The 20,275-nt window shown below is 39.1% G+C and overlaps 1 protein-coding gene across 1 annotated transcript in view; it reads left to right on the forward strand.

Annotated features, from left to right (window-relative positions):
* The window catches only part of LOC107082152 (SPRY domain-containing protein 3-like), a 25,535-nt gene extending 5,396 nt beyond the window's left edge, over positions 1 to 20,139 (forward strand). The window contains exons 4-11 of the mRNA XM_015370676.1: positions 2,750 to 2,874; positions 4,613 to 4,745; positions 4,840 to 5,025; positions 12,519 to 12,668; positions 15,027 to 15,084; positions 16,223 to 16,342; positions 17,315 to 17,439; positions 17,538 to 20,139. Coding sequence (XP_015226162.1) covers positions 2,750 to 2,874; positions 4,613 to 4,745; positions 4,840 to 5,025; positions 12,519 to 12,668; positions 15,027 to 15,084; positions 16,223 to 16,342; positions 17,315 to 17,439; positions 17,538 to 17,672 — 1,032 coding nt within the window. The 3' untranslated portion in view covers positions 17,673 to 20,139. The remainder of the gene's footprint in view (positions 1 to 2,749; positions 2,875 to 4,612; positions 4,746 to 4,839; positions 5,026 to 12,518; positions 12,669 to 15,026; positions 15,085 to 16,222; positions 16,343 to 17,314; positions 17,440 to 17,537) is intronic.
* Positions 20,140 to 20,275: the final 136 nt, after the last annotated feature.

Consider the following 20,275-nt stretch of genomic DNA (forward strand, 5'->3'; position numbering starts at 1 on the left):
AAAAGTTGCATGTTACAACTTTTTTCACTTTACAAAGCGCAGGCTATTTTAATTATTGTGATCAATTTGCGCCGTCAATCCCGGTGCATGCACGCTTCATTTGCAGTCTGGACGCTGAGGGTAAACATCCTGCGGCTCTGACTGCAGCGCTGAGAGGGACTCCTGCGGGAGCGGGAGAACGGGGTTGGGATGGGGGAGGCGCCCCACGGCAGAGTAGGAACGATACATGCTTTCACGTAAGAGTCTCCAAAAGCCACCAGTGACGCCGTAAAAAGTTGCCAGATTTGTCGCTAGTCGCTTTTTTGAAAAATAGTCGCTGGAGAGGTCTGAAAAGTTGCTGAGTTGGCAACACTGCACCTGCGGCGCTGGCTCGCTTTGCTGTATTTATTTTCTGCCCCCGTTTCAGTCAAGTGGATGTGGTGACGGCGGCCGCGGATGATGCATTAATCGCGCGACACAACTAATCGATGACAAAATTCGTTGCCAACGCTTTTAAAAATCGATTTTTATCGATTCGTTGTTGCAGCCCTACTTATAATGTTTAATGCTTTACTCGTAGCAAAAAGGTATTCACAGATTTAAGAACACCTTACTAGCAGATGAGCATGGTGGTGGCAGCATTAGGCTTTGGCACTGTTTTGTTTTGTGGCATAGATACATTAAATTCAATTCAAGAATACTTTATCTATCCCAAAGGGAAAGTCAGTTTCGGTACAACCCATTTAAGGGAGGGACCTTGCTGCCATCAGAGGCGTTGCTCTTTCATGGCAGCACTAACTTAAATGCTCTAAGTCAGTGGGAAATTGAAACAGAAGTCATACCTACAAATTCCTCAACTTCAGTATCAATTGATGCTTAAATCTCGGGCACAACTTGGTATTCTAACTGGACAAAAGTCCCATACAAACATCAAACTGGATTTGGAAATCCCTCTTCCCTACAGCATCTGAAAAAAGGCATTTCATTTGAAAGGATGGGTCTGTTTCTGTGATACACCAGAGAGCAAAGCAAGACTGTGGTTCATGATGGAAAAAAAAAGGTTCTTATTCGTTGTTTGTGGTAATGAAGGCTGCAGTCAGCTGTTGAACTCCAGCATCAACTTAGATTGCTGCAGGAGATCCTTCCTGCTCTTAGCCTCGCATTTCTATGCTAAAATAGTTTGTGAAAGTTGACTCAATATGTTAGTTATGTGCACTTACCTTTAAAGCTTAATGCATAATTTTTACTTTGTGTAGTTTCTCAATAAACTCAAACATTTTCCATCTTAATTCTTTTATAATCAGCTTATTAGTGGTAAGAAATGTGTCCAAAATATAAATTTGTCATCAGTGAATGGTAACTTCTGAGCAGAACCGTATTTGCTGCTGCAGAACTTGTAAAACCACTTGTCAGTTTGTATAGTCCAAGTATAAATGCACTAGTTGTCTTGCAAAACGAAATAAGAAATAAGTAAAAAGTTTTAATCCTTAATTTGAGTAGATCAATAAGATGGTTTGCCAATGGAATCAGATTTTTTGCTCTTAAAATAAGATAATTAGATACCATGCACATGAAATAAGACAATGCAATTGTGTTTTCTTATTTTAAATGTAAATTGTCTTGTTCCACTGGCAAAGCGTCTCACTTACTCCTCAATTAAATAAAAAGTGCACTCATTTTAAGAAAAAAAATACTTATTTAGATTTACATGTTTTGCAGTATGACTTATTAGCTAGTTTAAGCTGTTAAACCACATTGTTTTTAACTTTTTCTGGTGTTGAATGTACATATTATAACATACTACAAGACCCTAAAATATGCCAGCATGGTTCTGAGGGACTGAGGGGAAAAAAATCTCACTTAATGATCTCAACTTAAATGACTTTAATGGATTGAAGTCATAACACTTTACATAACATCCAGAGAAGCCCAAGTAAACCATATTGAAGTTCATAAAAGCAAGAAATGCTGAGGTTATAGTTGCAGCATAGAGATGTTAAGATTAACTGGAGCTGTAATTGTTGACCTTTGGGTGCTTATGACTCAGTTATGAGTCATCATTGTGGTTTCTCAGTGCATTTCTTTCTAATATAGATAGTATACTTGACAGACATCTGAGTGTTTCTGAGCTAGCCATGCTCAAACCTGCCTTCCAATTACATCCTAGATGGTCTGATGTGTTTCACCCCTGAAACCTAAAGGCGGTCCATTCCTGTGACTCAGCTGTAGAGGAGCTGTGCCCCAGGACTCAGAAAACTCAACAAAAATGTCAGGAAATGATAGGTGTGAGCTGATTGTAGATCTGATTGTAGATATTGTGAGGTTTAACAACATGTTACTGGGAAACCTTAGCTTCCTTGGAACCAGTGGTGAAATGAGGTCATGGGAAAGAACTGAAAGGTTTCCTCTTCCTCGTCTCCATGAATTGAACTGTAAATGCTTGAAGGGCTCCCTCGGGATGAGCTCATGTGGTCAGTATTTATGACGGCAACTGTAAAAGCCAGCCTTCATTCTTTCACGCTGAACATTATTCAGATTGTTTTGGGTTTTTCTTTAGGGACACTCCATGGAAATGTAATCAAGGGATTTGATCAATTTTCCTATAAAAACTAGAGGTGAGGGCTCTCTCCCTGCGATGGTTTGATAAACATGTTATTATAAGCTTCTCTTTTTTTAACATTCCTATGTGTGGCTCAATATATTGGATAGAGAGCATTTTATCTCAGCATGTGTTCATCTTGTAATATTGGTGTTTATTTTCTGTTTCCAGGTGACCGTCAATGATACAGGAGTGAGGGGGATGATCGCTGTCGGTTTGGTTCCTCCATCCCACAAACTGGAACATCAGCCTGGCTGGCTCCCACACTCTGTAGCTTTCCATGCTGATGATGGCAAGTATGTCATGATTATCTTTTTAATCTTTAAAATTTGTATAATTTTTTTAGAAGTAAAAAAATCTTCAATGCAGTGCTCATCGAGATTCATCCCTGTTTAGCCATATATTAAATCCAGTCCAACCAAATACCTGTAGAAGTCGCCTAATTAGAGCTTAATAATAGTATTTGAATTGGCTTATTATCCAATCGAGATGTTGGCTGCAGGCCTTAGAGGTTTTTTGAAGGGTATTAGTAAGTAAGCAGCATCATTGAAGACCAAGAAAAAAAAAAAAAAAACTGCAGACAAGTCAGGGAGGAAGTTGTGGACATTTTTAAAATGAGGGTGAAGTTTTAAAATGATACCAAGCTTTGAACATCTCGCTAAGCTCTGCTGAGTCATTTAAAAATGGTAATGGTATAGAACAGTTTATAAGTCACCAGGATATGACCCGCTAGCTAAACCAACCAATAAACACAGAGAGCTTGAATCAGAGCAGCAGCCAAGGGTTCATGGTAACACTAGCTGCAAAGATTCACAGCTCAGGTGTAAGAACCTGTTGACTGAACAACTCACTCATTCACTCCGAAATCTGGGCCTTTGTGGGAGAGTGGCTATAAAAGCATCCAAGGCTGCAGATATTACATATCTGACCTGAAAACTTATGTTCAACTTGACTGAGCTTGAGATATTTCCCATTAAGAATGAGCAAAAATGTCAATTTTTTTCTTTCCCTTCAGTCATCCATCAGTTTTTGTTGGTCTTTTACATTAAATCGAAATGAAATACTTTGAGGTATGCTTTTTTTATGTGGTTGACTCAAGGGGCATTTATTCTGCACACATTTACTGCTCTATTTTACTTTGTGTGTCCTCAGAATACCTCCTTTTCTCCTTGTCTGTTTTTTTTTTTGAACATTAGAAAAAGGACCTGTCAGATTAATACATTAACCTGTCCTACATAGGTGTATAAACTACTCAAAAACAAAAAGTAAAAGTAGAAATACCTAAACCAAAAAAACTACTTTGCTAAAAGTGAAAGTCAGTGATACGAGATGTAGTAGAATAAAAGTAAGAAAATTGTATTTTTGTACATAAATCTACTTTACTTGGGTTTAAGTATGAAAATATGTAGAATGGCATGCATCCAGCTGTCTGCATGAGAAAACCAATTCTCTGCAAAATTACAATGAAATGCTTCTGCCCTTTTTGAAGTGCATTGTATTAAAATAACTTCCAAGAAAAAAACTAAATGTTTCACTCCACTTTGCCACCAATAATGCAATGGTTTACAGCTACATTGGGGTTTTCAGCTTTTAACACAACATTTAGCATTAAATTTAGCCCTATAAATAACTTTTTAACCCATCTAGAGAAATAAAGAAATTAACATTTCTATTTTTAAAGGGACTTATTTAAAGAAACAAAACAAAAAAACTGGGCAAACAATGCTATGCGTTATTGCCACTGACCAGTAAAGAGTGTGGACCAGGACAGGAATAGCGCAGTTCTTCCCCTCTTTACATGCATATTCCATGTATTCGTTCCTTTCATGGAACATTCAGGTCAAATCATTATTTGTATTGAGTAACAATGTTTGAGTAAAGCAGTAAATTACAATTTTAATGTCTGTAATATAACAAAATATACTCTGTAAAGTATAGATCGTCAAAAAAAATTACTTACTGTAAGTACTGCAATGATGTAAATATAGTTAGTTACTATACACCTGTTCTCCTATGCATCTGTTCTCCCTACAGGCTCTATAACGGGAGCACTGTTGGACAGCAGTTTGGTGCCAAGTGCTGCAGAGGGGACAGAATCGGCTGTGGAATATCATTTGACTCCGATGATGGACAGATAACAGTGTTTTTTACAAAGAACGGTGAAGAAGTATGTGTCCTTTTTTTTTTTTACTTCCATTTCCTTCTGCACTTACAAACCGTACGAGTTGTCCCTAAATATGTCTCATCTCCACACGTTTTAGATCGGCCGTGTTGACATCCCAGCATCCGATGACCTTTACCCTGCAGTAGGGATGCACTCATTAGGGGAAGAGGTGGTTTTGGACCTGAACGCTGAATGGAGGGTGGAGGATGATGATGGACAGATGATTGTTGATAGTCATGAAGAGGACTGGAGCCGTCTCCATGACGTCAAAGTAACTGGCACAGTAAGTGGATGAAAACACAGCACTCCCTGAGGGGAAGGACTTAATTTCTCTGAGTCTCATGGTTTTTTATGAAAAAAATGTGATGTTGAATTAGAGGAAGACAAGCCTCAACATGAAGATAAAAAAGAGAATAATATATTAGCCTTTCCATTATCAGGCTGAATGTATAATTTAAGTGTTGTTTAAAAGGGTAAAGTCTATTAACTATGCTGATTCTTTAAATCCAGTAATGATGTTGAAAGCCTTGCACACACCCCAAGTCTGCATCTTAATATTTCAAAAGGCTTTATTCTAAAAATTAAAAAAACTCAAGCTATTTCTAACATTTGAGATTTAACAAAACTAACATTCTGTCTCTTGCAAAAGTAACCTGGACCTTTTAACCCAAGTTATAACAACACAGATTTAATGATAATGAACTGAAATGTCGAGATTTTTAGCTAAGTTGATAATTTTAACAACAAAAAAACCCTCTTTAGTCTCCACTGCGACAAAGCATGTAGGTTGTGAGTCGACTGTAACTGCTGCGGGTTTCATGTCGGGTTCTTCATACTTGGAGCCTTGTCTCTCTCTGACCTTACCGCTGCTAGTCTGTGGGACAGCACAGCCAACTTTATAATTTTTATATGATAAAGATTTTTGCCCAATGCGATGTCAGTACCAATTATGTATACTTTTACTAATCATCTTACACTGTAAAATGATATAAAAGGCTTGATCAAGCGATAAAACCCAGAGAGTGACAGCCAGCAACAATGGGTATGAGAACAACTTACCCATTTGTTATTAATCAATGGGTAACAATTTTGATTTCTTGGAATGCACTTTACCGTGCCATAGTCACGTTTCTGAAGACAATCACAATAGTGTAAACTCATCCTGAGCACCACATGGACTGGATAGCCGTACCCTGGCGTGGTTAAAGCTGTTGGTTTTGTCACAGCCACCATCACAGCATAATAAGCAGGAAGAGAGGATGAGACATAAGAGAAATTAAATCACAGTATTTATCTCTGCTGCTTAAGTGTACTTACCAGAACGATGAGGTGTTTAAAATATTTTTTTTAAGAATGAAGAATCTAGTAGGAACATCCTTGTGCAAAGTGTTTGTTGTGAATAGGATTGAGTTTGTACTTACCAGTCAATGAGACTGATTTTTATGTATTTATTTTTTTTGGACTGGACCAGCAGTAGGAATGCTCAAAGAATGGCCTGTCTATAGTTTAGCTGCAACAGAATGTGTTTAGTTTTGGCTGTAAACTGGACCCACCTGCTGGTCCTCTTCCTCTCTCCTGGATTTCCGGCCCAGAGTTATCCTGATTAATTCTGCCATTTTCAATGCTGTTCCAAAAATGTGACAACCTGTCAATGTAAAGTAGCAGGCGTGTGCTTAAGGATCTGCAGGTGGCGCCTCCTCAGCTTACCTCATTGTATAGCCTGAATACACTCACATGGTGGGGTTTATGCTTCTGACCAGGCCAGCTGACAGCTTTGCTAGGCCCCGGGACAACACATATTTCCCTTCCAATGTGGGAATGGGTTAGATGCTTGGCCCTCTGAATCTGATGGCAGTTAATTTGCCATCTCTTTGCTATTAAACGGGTCATAGAATGATTATATAGGGTATTTGGTGCTGGTCCTTAAGGTCTCTGAATAGGGTGTAACATTGGTTGAGCTGAAAATGGCATTTTTGCTGTTCTATGAGCCCTTATGCAAGCCTGGTTAAAAGCCCCAGAATGAACTGACAGGTTTTCTTCCTTTTATGATATGCTAATGAATATTTAGATGAGCTGGGCACTGATTGGTTGGTTCACAACGAGCAAAGCTGCTGAGAAACGACGCATCATAGCAACAAGGACTAACTCACTGAAACAGGAAATTGTGTTGATATGGTTGGGTGACCAGACGTCCTCTTTCCCCCAGACATGTCCTGCTATTATACCTAAAAAATGTCCGGGGGGAATTTCAAAATCGTCCAGGATTTTGGTCAACTACAGTACAACCCTGCCCCAAACGCTTATTTTTCTGACTAATCCAATCAGCGCATCTCTGGCAACCAGTCGCCTGGAAGGCTCGTTTAACAGAGCATCGCTTTGAAAAGATACGCACAGGTTTCACAAGCAACCTCCTCCTCACACCCTGCTCTCTCTTGTTGTGCCTGTGCAATCGAAGTAGTTCTAATTCACACATAGTGCACAAATTATTGTATTGCCTGCGCGCTTTTCCTCGCAATAAAAAAACAGCCTTGCATAGTCTAAAATACGGGAGACTTGGGATGTCTGTTTTGCACCAAGCTCAAGTATTTCTATAAAAGAAAATGTGTTTTCTCCCTTACACTAGCTAGTGGAGGCTATATTTTAAAATCACATTGATAAACACATTGCTTGTTACCAGGCTCTAAATGGGCATCATTCTTCTGCAATTCCATTCCTGGACCTTTTCCTGACTCATCCTCAGTTTATTTTTAATATTTAATCAAAAAATCCTTCTGTGAAAACCTGACATTCTTAGTTTGCAGCAAAACAAACTTTATAAGTTGCTGCCCGCTGTTCTCCTGGTCAAACCATTTTATGTTGGTGTAGGGGGAGTTCAAATGGCCCCTTATAAGGAAAAAATATTACATATACCTAATGCAAATATATGTATATTTAGTTACTCTAATATTAAATATTTTTCAGTGTAAATTTTGGGCCCCCCTCTGTCCCGGGCCTGGGACAATGGACCCATTTATCCCCCCTATCGGCAGGTATGCTTCCGACACCCAATCGTTTGGCAAAAGGGTGGTAGCGATGTTGACATCTTGATTCTTCTGACCAATAACTATTAAAATGTCTTCAAAAAGTGTCTTGCCAAATCTTAATAAAAAACATAAAACTCAGACAGATGTTTCTGGGGAGTTGAGATAGTTCTTGCTAATATTTGGTGAGACGGATAGAGCCCTTACACAGCTCATTCTAAAAGGAGCTCAAAATATTAAAAAAAGGGAGGTGGTTAAATCTTATCTAAGAGTTATTTTGTGCTGAAATATTTTAATATGTTTTATATTCCCTATAGAACTATCCTACATGTTCCAAAGGAAGCATAATTGATCCCCATTAAGCATTTTCCATATGCTTTAAATGGGGTTAAAGTCAGGGAAATGCAATGTTAGCTTGCTTTATCTTGTCCACAAGCAGTGTTGGGGTCATTTGTGGACTTACTGTCCCATTGAAACACGAGGTTGTGATTTCAAACATCTTGCTTCTTAGAGAGAAGCTAAAACATTTTGAGATATTCATGATTTATTCCCACTACCGTGGTTGATGCTCATAGTTGACAGTCGCTGTAGTGCGCTTAGGTTTAAAACCCCACCTTTTGTCCTTTTAAAAAAAGCAGTGCAAGTTATTTTCTTTTCTGATTGTGAATGTTTGTACTAATCAGTTTCTGGTTTTCCAGGTGGGCAAATAAAAATTTCGTTTTTTACTTGAAGCTGTCTTTTTTTTTTTGTAACAAGGGCTTTACTCTTTATTGGCTTCTTCTCAGTCCACTTTTACCATTGGAAACAGGCTTTCTGCTGCTAATGAGACTTTGGATACATTCACACTGCAGCCTGAAATGACCAAAATCAATTGGGGTTTTTTCCCCCTATGCAACCTGTATCATCTGATCTTTTCATGACAGTCTACAGATAGATAAATAAATAGATAGTTTATTAATCCCTGATAGGGGAAATTCACCTGTCCTATAGCAAAGATAGCGATCATCCAATCTGAGCGTCAATAATACTCAACAAACATCACTATTCTGCTTCCTGCAAACATAGAAGCAGGAAGAAAAACAATCATGGTTGACGATAATCTGGAGAACAGTCTTTATTTTTGTTCTTCTTAAAATGATGCCGTTGTTAATGGTTGGAAAGGAAATGAACAATCAGTAGATGTGCTCCAGCACTACCATTCACGATTACATCCGTAAAAACAGAGCATGCTTGCTACTTGTGATGTCATTGCGTCCTCTACTGCTCATGCAGGACAGTTAAGTATGAATGCACTTCGAACAGGAGACATCGGATGATTACATCTTATTTATGTGTTTTCTTTAGTAATATTTTCTTTTAACTTTAAATACTAACATTCAGCAACTATTTGGAAGTGTTCAATTAAAGGAAGCACCAACAGTTGCTATAAATGTCTTCACACAGAGAGATTATCACTTATGAAAGCCTTCTAGAAATAATTAAACCTTTGAATAATCTGACCTGCCCCAGATTGTTTATCAATCCTCAACCACAAACATGCTTAAGGCTCGTTTCTGCTCAAAAAACAGGTCGTCTGTGTGTGTGTGTGTGTGTGTCGCAGTTAACGCAGATATGCCCCCGCCCCTTCCTCAGACACTCTGCTGCACCTCTCCAAAATTGTGGGTGACCACAGACAGTGCTGCAGACATGAGGCCTTTGATTGGTCAAATCTACATCCGCTCTACACTATGAGTATTTCCTGTTCGGTACCTTACCGGCTTTTTTTGTTTTTATGACTGCCATTGCAGAAAACGACTCTTGAATTTGGACCAGCTAGAAGAACGAGGTGTGCAAGAACGCTGAGACCCTTTTTCCTCCTGGATCCCCGCTCCTTTTCACCCTCATGTCCCTCTGTTGTCACACAAACTTGCCCCCACTTCCTCACCGCCTCTGCCGTATCTAGACCCACAGCTAGTTCGTGATCATCCCTCTTGCGTTGTGATGTGGAATAACAGCGCAGACCACGCTTCAATATTGGGCATAAATCAAAAATATCTGAGTCATACCTGCGATAAGCTCACTGCAACACACTGTTGCGGGAGTATAACCAGCCCTTTAGATTGGAAGGCAACCCTGGATATGTGTTGAAACGTCTTTAAAAAACTGAGCAGAAAACTGGTTGTTTTTCAATTTTAGCTTGTTTGTGGTTGCCATGACCCGGATGACTGAGAATTTACACAGGCATCTTATCAGTCATCAGTTTTTGAGAACGGAGCAAACATGCTGCTGCTTATTCTACCTACAAGACAGATTGTTGCTTAGAAACGCATCAAATTTAGTTTCAGAGCTTAACAACAGTGAAACTGTCATATATTAGATGGGCTTCAGATAATACCAGTGATACCAATCAGAGCTCTACTTTTTTCTTTAATCTCACAGTTTGGTTGTCACTGCTGCTGCAGTGTGCAGAGATCCCCGGATCACAGCAGCGGATCTATAGGAGGAGAAGCAACACTGAGTCTATAATAATAATAAATGCACTCGGATCAAGCAGGCTAATATCAGGCCTTTGGAACGGATCTAACAAATCCCCAGAATCAAACCAGCTTAAGATGAGATTAGGTTTTAAACCTTAGAACACAGCTCAATGCAGTGCATGGTGGTGATAATATTATGCTGTGGGGCTGTTTTGCTGCTGGAAATAGTGGTGAATAGCAAAAGATAGGTGTAATTATTTAGGAGAAACGTGTTCCCAACTTATGTTTTTCAACAGGAAAATGAATCTATAATAGTTCCCTTATCTCTACAGAAATATTTTATTTAATGTCATCATAGGCTCTTGGAGGAGCAAATGCTTCCTAGCAGGCTGTTGGAAGCGAACAGTTAGTTCAACGTATGCCTTGTCAGTTTGCCTCTTTAAGTTAAAATGTTAATTCGTCTGAAAAATTACGCAGCTATGAAATGTGTAAAAAATACAATATGTTTAATCTTACTGTACAAATGACACAAATAAAGGTTTTCTCTGTTCTTAGGAGAGCTAGACCGTAGCGACACCTTCAAGCTGCCAAAAGGCTCCATCAGTGCATCTTCACTTAGAAAGACAGATGTTGTTCAACAGGAACAGCAACAGTTAGTGTCTGTATACGGCATGTTGTTTTTCCTACAGACAGGAATTTTTTCATTTAGAGTTGATTTAACTTGCTAATACCTTATTTATACTAACCTTTTTCAAACCGTGCCGAAAACGGTCCGAGCACAGTAATCGAGATAACTGTTGAGTGTAAATGGAACGCAACTGAACTAGACTGTCCCGGAAACAATCGAACCCTGCTAAACTAGTATTAATTCAACAGTACCCCTATTTACACTATCCCTCTGGAACCCATCTGTGCCAAGTTCAGACTGAGCTTGGATCAGTTAACCGTGCTGAGCTCTGTTCCTTACGAGCGTTTACACATCACGCTAGCACTACTGCTCTCTAAGAGTATCAAGCAAATCAACATGGCGGTGCTCGTAACATTTAGGGAGTTTGGTTATAATTGTGATATTTCATTATTTGCTGAGAGTCAGGCAAAGAAGGCACCCTTTGATGAATTTACTTGACAGAGTATGGGAAGTGGATAAGACAAATTATAGTCTAATCAGGGCTTACAGACACATAAAACAATGGCAGACTTAGAGGTTCATTACATTGCTAAGCAGAATCATCATTGCAAAATAGTGTGGCATGGTATGGAAGCTAGTATTTTTATGAATGTCTGAAATTTCATGATTATGGAGGCTGACTATAAGGAGATAACTAGTTCTCCTCGTGCTCTCTTTGTTATCTGAGAACTAAGCCAGAACTGAACCGTGCGGAACCCTAGTGATGGACTACCACTAGTTTAGTGCGGTTTGGTTGTGTCTGGCATAGTTCGGTTCGGTTCAGTTTGCGTGCCATTTACACTCAACAGTTATCTTGGTTACTGTGCTTGGACCGATCTCAGCACGGTTTAAAAAGGATAGTATAAATGGGGGAATTAGGGTTAGGAGCGGTTCTGTTTTGGCTCAGTTTTCTGATATCAGAAAATGCGTGAGCAGACCGCCTCATCTCCTATTTCCTGGCTTTTCCGGCATGTCCAGCTATGCATTTCACACGTGTCTTCACAACACAAACTTTTTCTCAGCCTACTAACAATAAATGGCACCAAAAGGGCGGGGTTTGACCTGGGATGATGCAGAGACCTAGAAGGATGCCTTCTTCACCTTACATTCCACAATTGATGAAATCTCACTAATATAATGTGAATGTTACAGGCGAGCCATTTTTGTTTGCGTAATCCCCGCCTTGAGAGCTGTAGTTTCGTGGACCGCCAATAGGCGGCGAGGAACCGTGCTGGCGTGATTTGTAAGCGTTTGATGAACCAAGCTCGGCATAGTTAACGGATCCAAGCTCGGTCCGAACTCGGCACGGATCGGTTTCAGAGGGGTAGTGTAAATGGGGCCTGATTTCAGCTAAAGCAGGAGGTCTGACTAGATGTCATCCGCCAAAACTCTTTAAGATTTATTTGATTTCACAAAAAAAAGATAAAATATTTGTGCTTCACGGAGGTGAACTGTTATATTTGTAATTTTAATCGGTAAAATCTGTTGCCTTTTAACAAACTTTACTGTCCCGCAAAAGTCATCTTCAGGGTTTCTTTCGTTTTCTTTTTAAATTGAAATAAATGTGTTAATGATCTGTTTGTAACTTATGGGTTTCACTTGATGTTTGTCTACATTTGTCGCCTATGCACAGCTGCTGGAGTACACGGGGAAAGGAAAGAGCATTGTAGATGTAGGCTTGGCTCAGGCCCGTCGACCTCTCAACCCTCGCTTCCACTACTTTGAGCTGGAGATCACAGATGCTGGAGAGAAGTGTTACATCGCCCTGGGGCTGGCACGCAGGGTAAGAGCCTCTGCTTTTTAGCAACAATGGCCTGAATAAATTGTTCAAATATAATAGCATGCTTTTAAAAAATCAGAATATTGTGAGAAAAAAAAAGCTAACCCCTCTTGTTATTCAAGAAAACTCCTTATATAAGAGGAAACTTTGTTTTTTAGATTAATAATGTGTTAGTATATCAATAAGATATATCAAATCATTAATGCATAACTTGCATCCTTACTCCACTTTCTTCCTCAAACACCTCAGCATCCCTCTCCCTCATATGCACCTCTGCTGTCAGTGTTTCCAGTGTACATGATGTACGACCGAAGGAGGAAAAGCTAACAACTGAATAAATATTGGCTCATATTAGCCCCATGTCTGTTTTTCCATCAAAAAGCTGTTTCTTCCATTTACATGTTGAATCACTATGCAGGGGACTGATGGTTCAAAATGCCAACTTTGGCAAAGACATGAGATCTGATTGTCGATTTATTTCCTTGTGTTTAATAAGGAATAAATGGGGGTAGAGGAGAAAACATTAGATGCGTATATCATTTTCCCACTTATAAAATGGTGTTAAGTGATGTTTATTGTGGAAATAAGCCTTGTTGAATGTTTTCAGTCATTCATATCAAATGAAATCATCGTTTACATTGAGCACATCCTGTTATAACATAAATAAAATGCTGAAGTAATAGCTGAGGTGGGGAGTTAACAGTGTCAGGTGTTTGTGTGTGCGTATAGGAAGGTTATGAAATGGGATGTTGCTGCATGCTTTCGCTTGCTGTTCTCAACTGTTTGGCTCTGATTCAGCATCAGTCATCAGAGCCACGGCGCTTCTCTGCCACCACAGCCTGGGAGATGATGAATTATGGCCACAGACGCTGCCGGAGCGAAGATCACCTCGTCTCCTCTGCTGTTAGTTACTCTGTGCAGGCTTGTTCTACCCTCAGGTCAGACGGTGTAGAGAATGGGGCTCTGTCATTGGGCCGATTATTTTCCAGGAATTGTTTTTCTTGCCGTGTCTGTGGTTAGTTGAGGAATTATAAATCCATCAGATGGTGATTCCTTACTGCTTCTCCTGTAAGGCGCTTCAGTCTGCTGATGGGAAGCATTACCTCCTGCTGTAAAAATCAAAACAATGGCATCTTTTTTACTTGCAGAGTAACATGAGCTTAGTGGTTTTGGGAATACATGAGCAATTGTTTATAGTGGATTCCTTTTACCTTTTCGTCCATAATGGGAAAGTGTCAGTGGGTTATTTTGTTGAAATCACTCTTACCCCTTATGACTGAGCCTTTTTTTTTCCAAAGGTGTTTTTGACACTGAATCGTAGCCATTCTTTCTTATTCTCTGTCTTTTTTTTTAACCATGACCTTAACTGGGCTGACCGAGTCCTGCGATGATCTGGATATTGTTTAGATTTTTTGAAACTTCTTAAATGAGTCATTTATGCGCACTTGTAGTTTTAATAGCTCAGCTACTCCTGATGGCATTCATCACTTCTCTTTTTTTCTCCGTCATTGACAGTGATTGTGTTTCTCATTTCTTCTTAAAGGTTCTTTAGATTGGGACGTGATGGGTTTCTATTTAAGATCTGCACACAGTAGAGCAGGAGTATCCTGTAAAGAGAACATTTGAATTACCGATTGCATATTATGCTGCTCTTGTAGTGTACCTGGAACTGATGTTTGGATTATTCTCTTTCACATCTCTCTTCTCTCTCTTGCCCACTTCAACAAAACAAAGCAGTCATTAATATGTTTTAACAGGGTCTCCTTGCTTCTATGAACAGAAGGTGTGTTTGTCATCTCTCAAACTCTGTTGGTGTTCTGGCACATGAAACCCATCCTCAGCTCCATCCACGTTGCTAAAAGGTCCGCTGTTGATTGGCTTTCCTGTTTGTATGAAAACAGAACAAAGCTTCATATAAGAAGCAAGGAACTGGAACCAGCTTAGTTGTATCACTGCCTCCAATGTATTTAGTATCATTTAAGGATTCCGTTTTCCATTTTTTTTTTTTTTTTTTTGTATCCGTTTCACTGTTTGGACCAGTTTATGATAAAAGGTTAATGATTATGACCTCTGATCAGACCAACAGCATTGCTTCTTCTAGCCGTCATTGCGGTGGCTTCTCGCTATGAATTTCACTGGATTAAACCAGTAAACTACATGTAGGATGCTGGATTGAACCTGAATGACCCCTTACTGCTTAGAAGCAATAAACATGTTGAATGATGATGCAGTTTTTTTTTCTGTTTAAGCAAAAAGTCATCTCCAAAGGGTTTAAGAGCTTGACTTGGTTAAATGAGACACTTTGGATATTTTGTTCTATGGATTTCTTTTTCTTAAGCTAATTTGTCTTTTGATTTGCAGGACTACCCAAAGGACAAACATCCAGGCTGGAACAAAGGGTCCATAGCTTATCATGCAGGTGAATCATGTCCGATCTGTCTGTTCATGTTCTATATATTCTTGACTTAACTGCAGTTTCAATAGCACTACCAGTGAAACTCAATTCTCACTTTCTGAAAGGTATGAAATCACACAGAAAGCGCTCTTGCACAAGAGAAGAACAAAAAGCAGAGATTGAAGTGTTTTGGATGACGGCACAGGCCGTTGCCTGGTTAGCAGTAGGATGGATGTAAACATTGCTAAGAGGACATGTGAAAACTAGCTCCATAATGGCCAGGGTGTGGGCAGCAGGTCAGTCAGCTCTTTTCCTAAGGCCTTTGATTGATTCCTGTTCACCCGGACTGTTGACGACAGCGATGCCAGGCTCTGCTCCTGCTGAGGAGTTTCTGGGCACTGGAAGGAAAACTATGAAGGTTTCTTTTTTTAAGACAATTTAAGTGACAAAGTAGAGCTCAAAACATGATCTATGATCTACTTTCAAATATTTCTGAGCAGCAGACTCCAGCATCCTGGCGGGTGAAGGTTCTAGAAATCCAGGCTGCCAAGATTTCCTGCTGCCTAAAGTCAACATAAAGCATTTTTTTCAGTTTGTGATTAAAATCTCCAAGTAGCAGAATATAAAATAGAATATTTTTAGGTTTTTACATTAACTTTATTTAGGTATAAAATGTTTTCACTGAAATTTAGTAAGAAAATATTTTATTGGGTGGTATTGATGATTAGAGGACTTTTTATTTATAGATTTAAAAAAAAAAACATTTTCCTAAATTTCTTTAATCCCAGTACAGTTTAACCTCTTATACATGTTCAAGGTGCGCATCCACCTTAGACTCATTTAGAGCAGACATCCCTGACCCACAGAAACCTCTTTGGTGCTTCAAGGCGTGGTTCCAGTTCTGTCCAACAGTGTTAACTCTTTGATTAACTCAAAGGGTTTAATAAAAAAAAAAAAAACCTTTTTATAATTGTTTTCTTCCATTTAATTTAAAAGCCAATAAAGTTGTTTGATGTGAACTAAGTAAACCACAATGTATTTCGGGTAATTTCAATATTCATATCCTGACTGTATGGATTGAAGTCGGATATCTCATTTTTTTTCTCATCAGTACTCACTGAGTTTGGCACTATGAGTTTAACGGCTTCCTTGTTGATTGCAGATGATGGGAAGTTGTTCCACGGCAGCGGGGTCGGGGACCCCTTTGGGCCACGCTGCTTTGAGGGAGACATTATGGGTTGTGGGATCATGTTTCCACGTGATTTCAACATCGATGGCGGAGGTGAGGGTTTTGTCTCCTTTTCTACACCACCTTGATCATCCACATGTTGGCTCAATCATCCTGATGGGGATCTCATAGACGATTAGGAACGGGAATCAAAAACCGGTTCCTGTTCAGAATCGGTTCCATGTGTTCAAATTCCATGGCACCGTTTGGCAGCTCGCTTAACATTCCTCTTAACGGTTCCAGGCAGCACCAGAGACTAACGCTGGGTGACAACCTACGTCACGATTTTTGCACATGTTATGCACATGGCATTCAGTAAGCAAGTACCACGTGACCAGGCATAAGTCTAGAAAAGCAAAACAAAAGCACTCAAAGCAATCGAAAGTTTGGCTTCATTTTAAAGAAAAGAAAGATGGCAATAAGGCGCTTTGCAATCTTTGCAAAGTGGCAATTACAATCGCGGGAGGAAATGCATCCGACATGCAGAAACACAACATGGCATACATTTTACAGAATGCCGTGTTTTTAATGCTTCCGGATAGAAGCTAAAGTTACGACCAGCATGGAAGGCAAGTAGCTAGTTTTATATCACTGGCTGTGCTTAATGTGGTTTCTAGTTAATCATATGCCATTTCTGGAAATAAACCAGTCTTCTACGAAGTTGCTACACAGTTTAGGGAGCGAGAGAAAGGTGACGCTCATTTATTTAAATCAGGGGGAGATGAGTTTATCTCTCCGAAATTGTACAGTAATGCTTTTTCATTAAACGGATGCCTTCTCCATTAGATTTAGATGACTGTGAGGAGACGGGTAGCCTGGCTGGCTCAGAGGCTGGCATCTTCCGTTCACTGCCTTCTGTTTTATCCGAGGCAGGCAGAAATAGAATGTCCCAGGCGAAGGTAGACGAATGTCACCGTGCACTTACCAAGTTCATTGTTACACAGAATCGATAAGGAATCAAATAATTTCGCAGAATCGATAAGGGAATCAGAATTGTGAAAATCTTATCAACTCCCAACCCAACAGATGACGGTGATGACTGGGACCTGGATGTGGCTTCAAGGCCCAGTGAGGTGCAGAACAACCTGTATGCAAACAATGACGAGGAAGAGGAAGAGGAGGGGGAAGACGTAGATGGGAGGAAGGTCATGGTGAGTTTCTGTCAGATTATAAGAATATAAAATTAGGGAGCTGTATGCTTTCAGAACATTTTCACACTGCTTGTTTTCCTGCTTTTGTGTTGGAACAGGTGTTTTTTACTCGGAACGGAAAGGTGGTGGGAAAGAGGGAAGTGATCTTGCCACCCAGCGGTTTCTATCCCACTATTGGGATGATGAGCACTGGGGAGAAGGTCAGAGTTGAACTGCATCCCCTCAGCGGTTGACTGAAGGCTTTGGGTGATTAAGGATTCCTCCAAATCTTCACTTTACATGCTGGCGAAAAGATCTGCAAAAGAAGATCTTTATAGCCGTCATTTGTGCCTGAAGAAACAGCTTTATGAAATGTCTTTTGTACTGTAAGAAACTGCTAAAGCAGCCTGATTGCAGAGAGAAATATTTATGTTTTGGACAATTTGATCACAGTGCGACGTTGAACCATGAAAAAGGGGACTTTAGTAATGAATGTTAAAGTTCAGATAGAGAACAGATCTCAATCAACAACAGATCAGCAATAATGTAAATAAGGCAGTCCAAAGGTAGCTCTGCTTCAGAAAAACACACCCTTTATTCTAAGGTTTCATTGGCTGATGAAATTATTTAGGTTGAACCCGAAATGTACCGAACTACCCATGCGATTTATTTATTACATGATAAGGAAGCAGAAATGGAAAAACACTAGAATTTAAAGAGGGTGATTTATTTTTGAACCATTTCTGAGCTCCTATCAGTGGTCCACTACTGACACCCAGTGGTGAGACGGCTCACAGTCTTCTAAGACGTTCACGGGAAATGGTTCAAAGTAATTACGAGGAAATAAAGTGCAATAACAATTTATTGATATAAAATTTTTTTTTTTTATAATTCTTTTTTTTTTTTTTGGTTTGTTATCTTCAAATAATTACAGGTGATCTAAAAGTAAAAAAAAAAAAAAAGCAATTTGATCTGGAGTGGCTGAAACCCAGTTGTAGATCTAGTTGAAACATGAATGTGCCAACGATAAACTCAAAAGATCAGACTTTAGTTTACGAAGATTCAGAATATTTCCACCTCTTCTAATCAGAGCCAGCATGGCTCTGCTGGGTCTTGAAGCAGGTCTGTGTTTCCTTCTTAGACTCTCAGAACTTCATTTAGAAATCTGTTTTTCAAAGTCTCCCTCTTGACACTTAACAACAATCACGAATAACTTCACAAAGGCATGGTTACTTTCTATGTGTGCGCTTTTTTCCCCTTAAATATGATGCTTATTTTTCTGTTTAGAAACGTTTGCCATCCAGATGAAACTACACCCATTTTCTTCATCCTCCCATTTTCACATACCCTTATATACCCTCATATATATTAAAACCTGGTGATTTTTTTTTATTAAGTCACCTTAAACTAAATGCCAAATATAATCTCATAGGACAAGAGCAGGTAACATGTTTTTAAGGTGAGAATAAGGTAAGCTAGTTGTACCCCTTAGGTTTGAGAAACTCTGTTTAATTGTGGCTCTGAAGGAATTTTTTTTTAACCTAATCCTCACTCTGAGATGTGAGATGTTTAAGGAGGACACTTGTTTTTCCTTTTCATGATGTCTACATTAGCTTTTTGCCATAGTGTCCAGTTCTGTTCTAAAACCATCTGTCCAAATGACATCATACCAGTAGTCGTGGTGTTTGTCCATGTTCTCTCAGGCAGACGAACATTTCCTCCATTTGCACTTCGCCTGGAAGTTAAACAGCAGTGAGAGGCTCTTTGTAGGTTCTATGAGGAAGGTTTAGAGCTTTCATGTCTTCTTTTAGCATATTGTGATCTACTTTCAGGATGTGCAAACTGAAAGTTCCACATCCTGAAGACCTGAGCATGCTGGCAGTTTATTTGAATGTCCTCCACTTGTAGAATATTGTTGCATGAATTAAGATGGCCGTCTTTTTATGTCGGATATCTTTGAATCCCTCACCACACTCTTAAGCTCCTGCAGCCACAGAAAGCTTGTTATATCCCTCCATTATGTTCTCTCACATTAAACAATCTGAGGTTAAAACAGGCCAAATCTGTCTGAACCTTTCTAGCCATGAATATGCGATGTGTTGTGCCTGTTTGTTATTTTTGCTAATTTAAGTGAGAATGATCTTGGAAGTTGTCCTTATTTCTGGCATTTTTCTAACTGCATTTACAGTTTTAAAAAGATTTTTCTCTAAACATGCATAAAAAAACTCAGAATTTTTTTTTCTCTGATGGCCATTTATTGTGGAAATACTTAGATTTTTTTTTTTCTTTTAAACAAAGAAATTAGAAGGTTGTTAAAATATTTGAAGTGTTTTGGAAGTAGATCAAATCTCACCGGAGGAAAACGGGATTAATTCTGTCAACCTCTTTCAGAATATGCAGCTTTTCTTTTCTTATTAAATTTATTTTACTCTGTATTTTAACTTTGAAGCCATACACATTGTCCTCAGGTATATTTGATAATCAAAAAATCCATTTTTAGTTTCAATTTGAGGCCTTAATATTTTATCTGTATCAAATTTTTTTGTGGTTTTGCCTAAATTGTTCTACATTTGTTTTGGTCGCTCAAATATTTCTATATATTCCTATTGACTGATATTCGTACATCTGTTCAGAAAATCATTTTGACAATTTTCTTTGTGGATTTGTGAAGAAATGCGTTTCAGGGGCTTTTGGTCAGTGATTATGTTTAAGGGCTCAGCTGTCTCTAAATATAGGATTGAGAGTTTTTTTGTTTATTTTCAGGTTCATTGATGCTGAGTTGCTGCTATTGACATGCTGAAAATGCTTTGTATTAAATCACATCATCCTGTACTGTAGAGGGTCTTTTCCTCTTATA

The sequence above is a fragment of the Cyprinodon variegatus genome, unplaced genomic scaffold (assembly GCF_000732505.1).
Source record: "Cyprinodon variegatus isolate N-32 unplaced genomic scaffold, C_variegatus-1.0 Scaffold47, whole genome shotgun sequence".
Taxonomy (NCBI): Eukaryota; Metazoa; Chordata; class Actinopteri; order Cyprinodontiformes; family Cyprinodontidae; genus Cyprinodon; species Cyprinodon variegatus.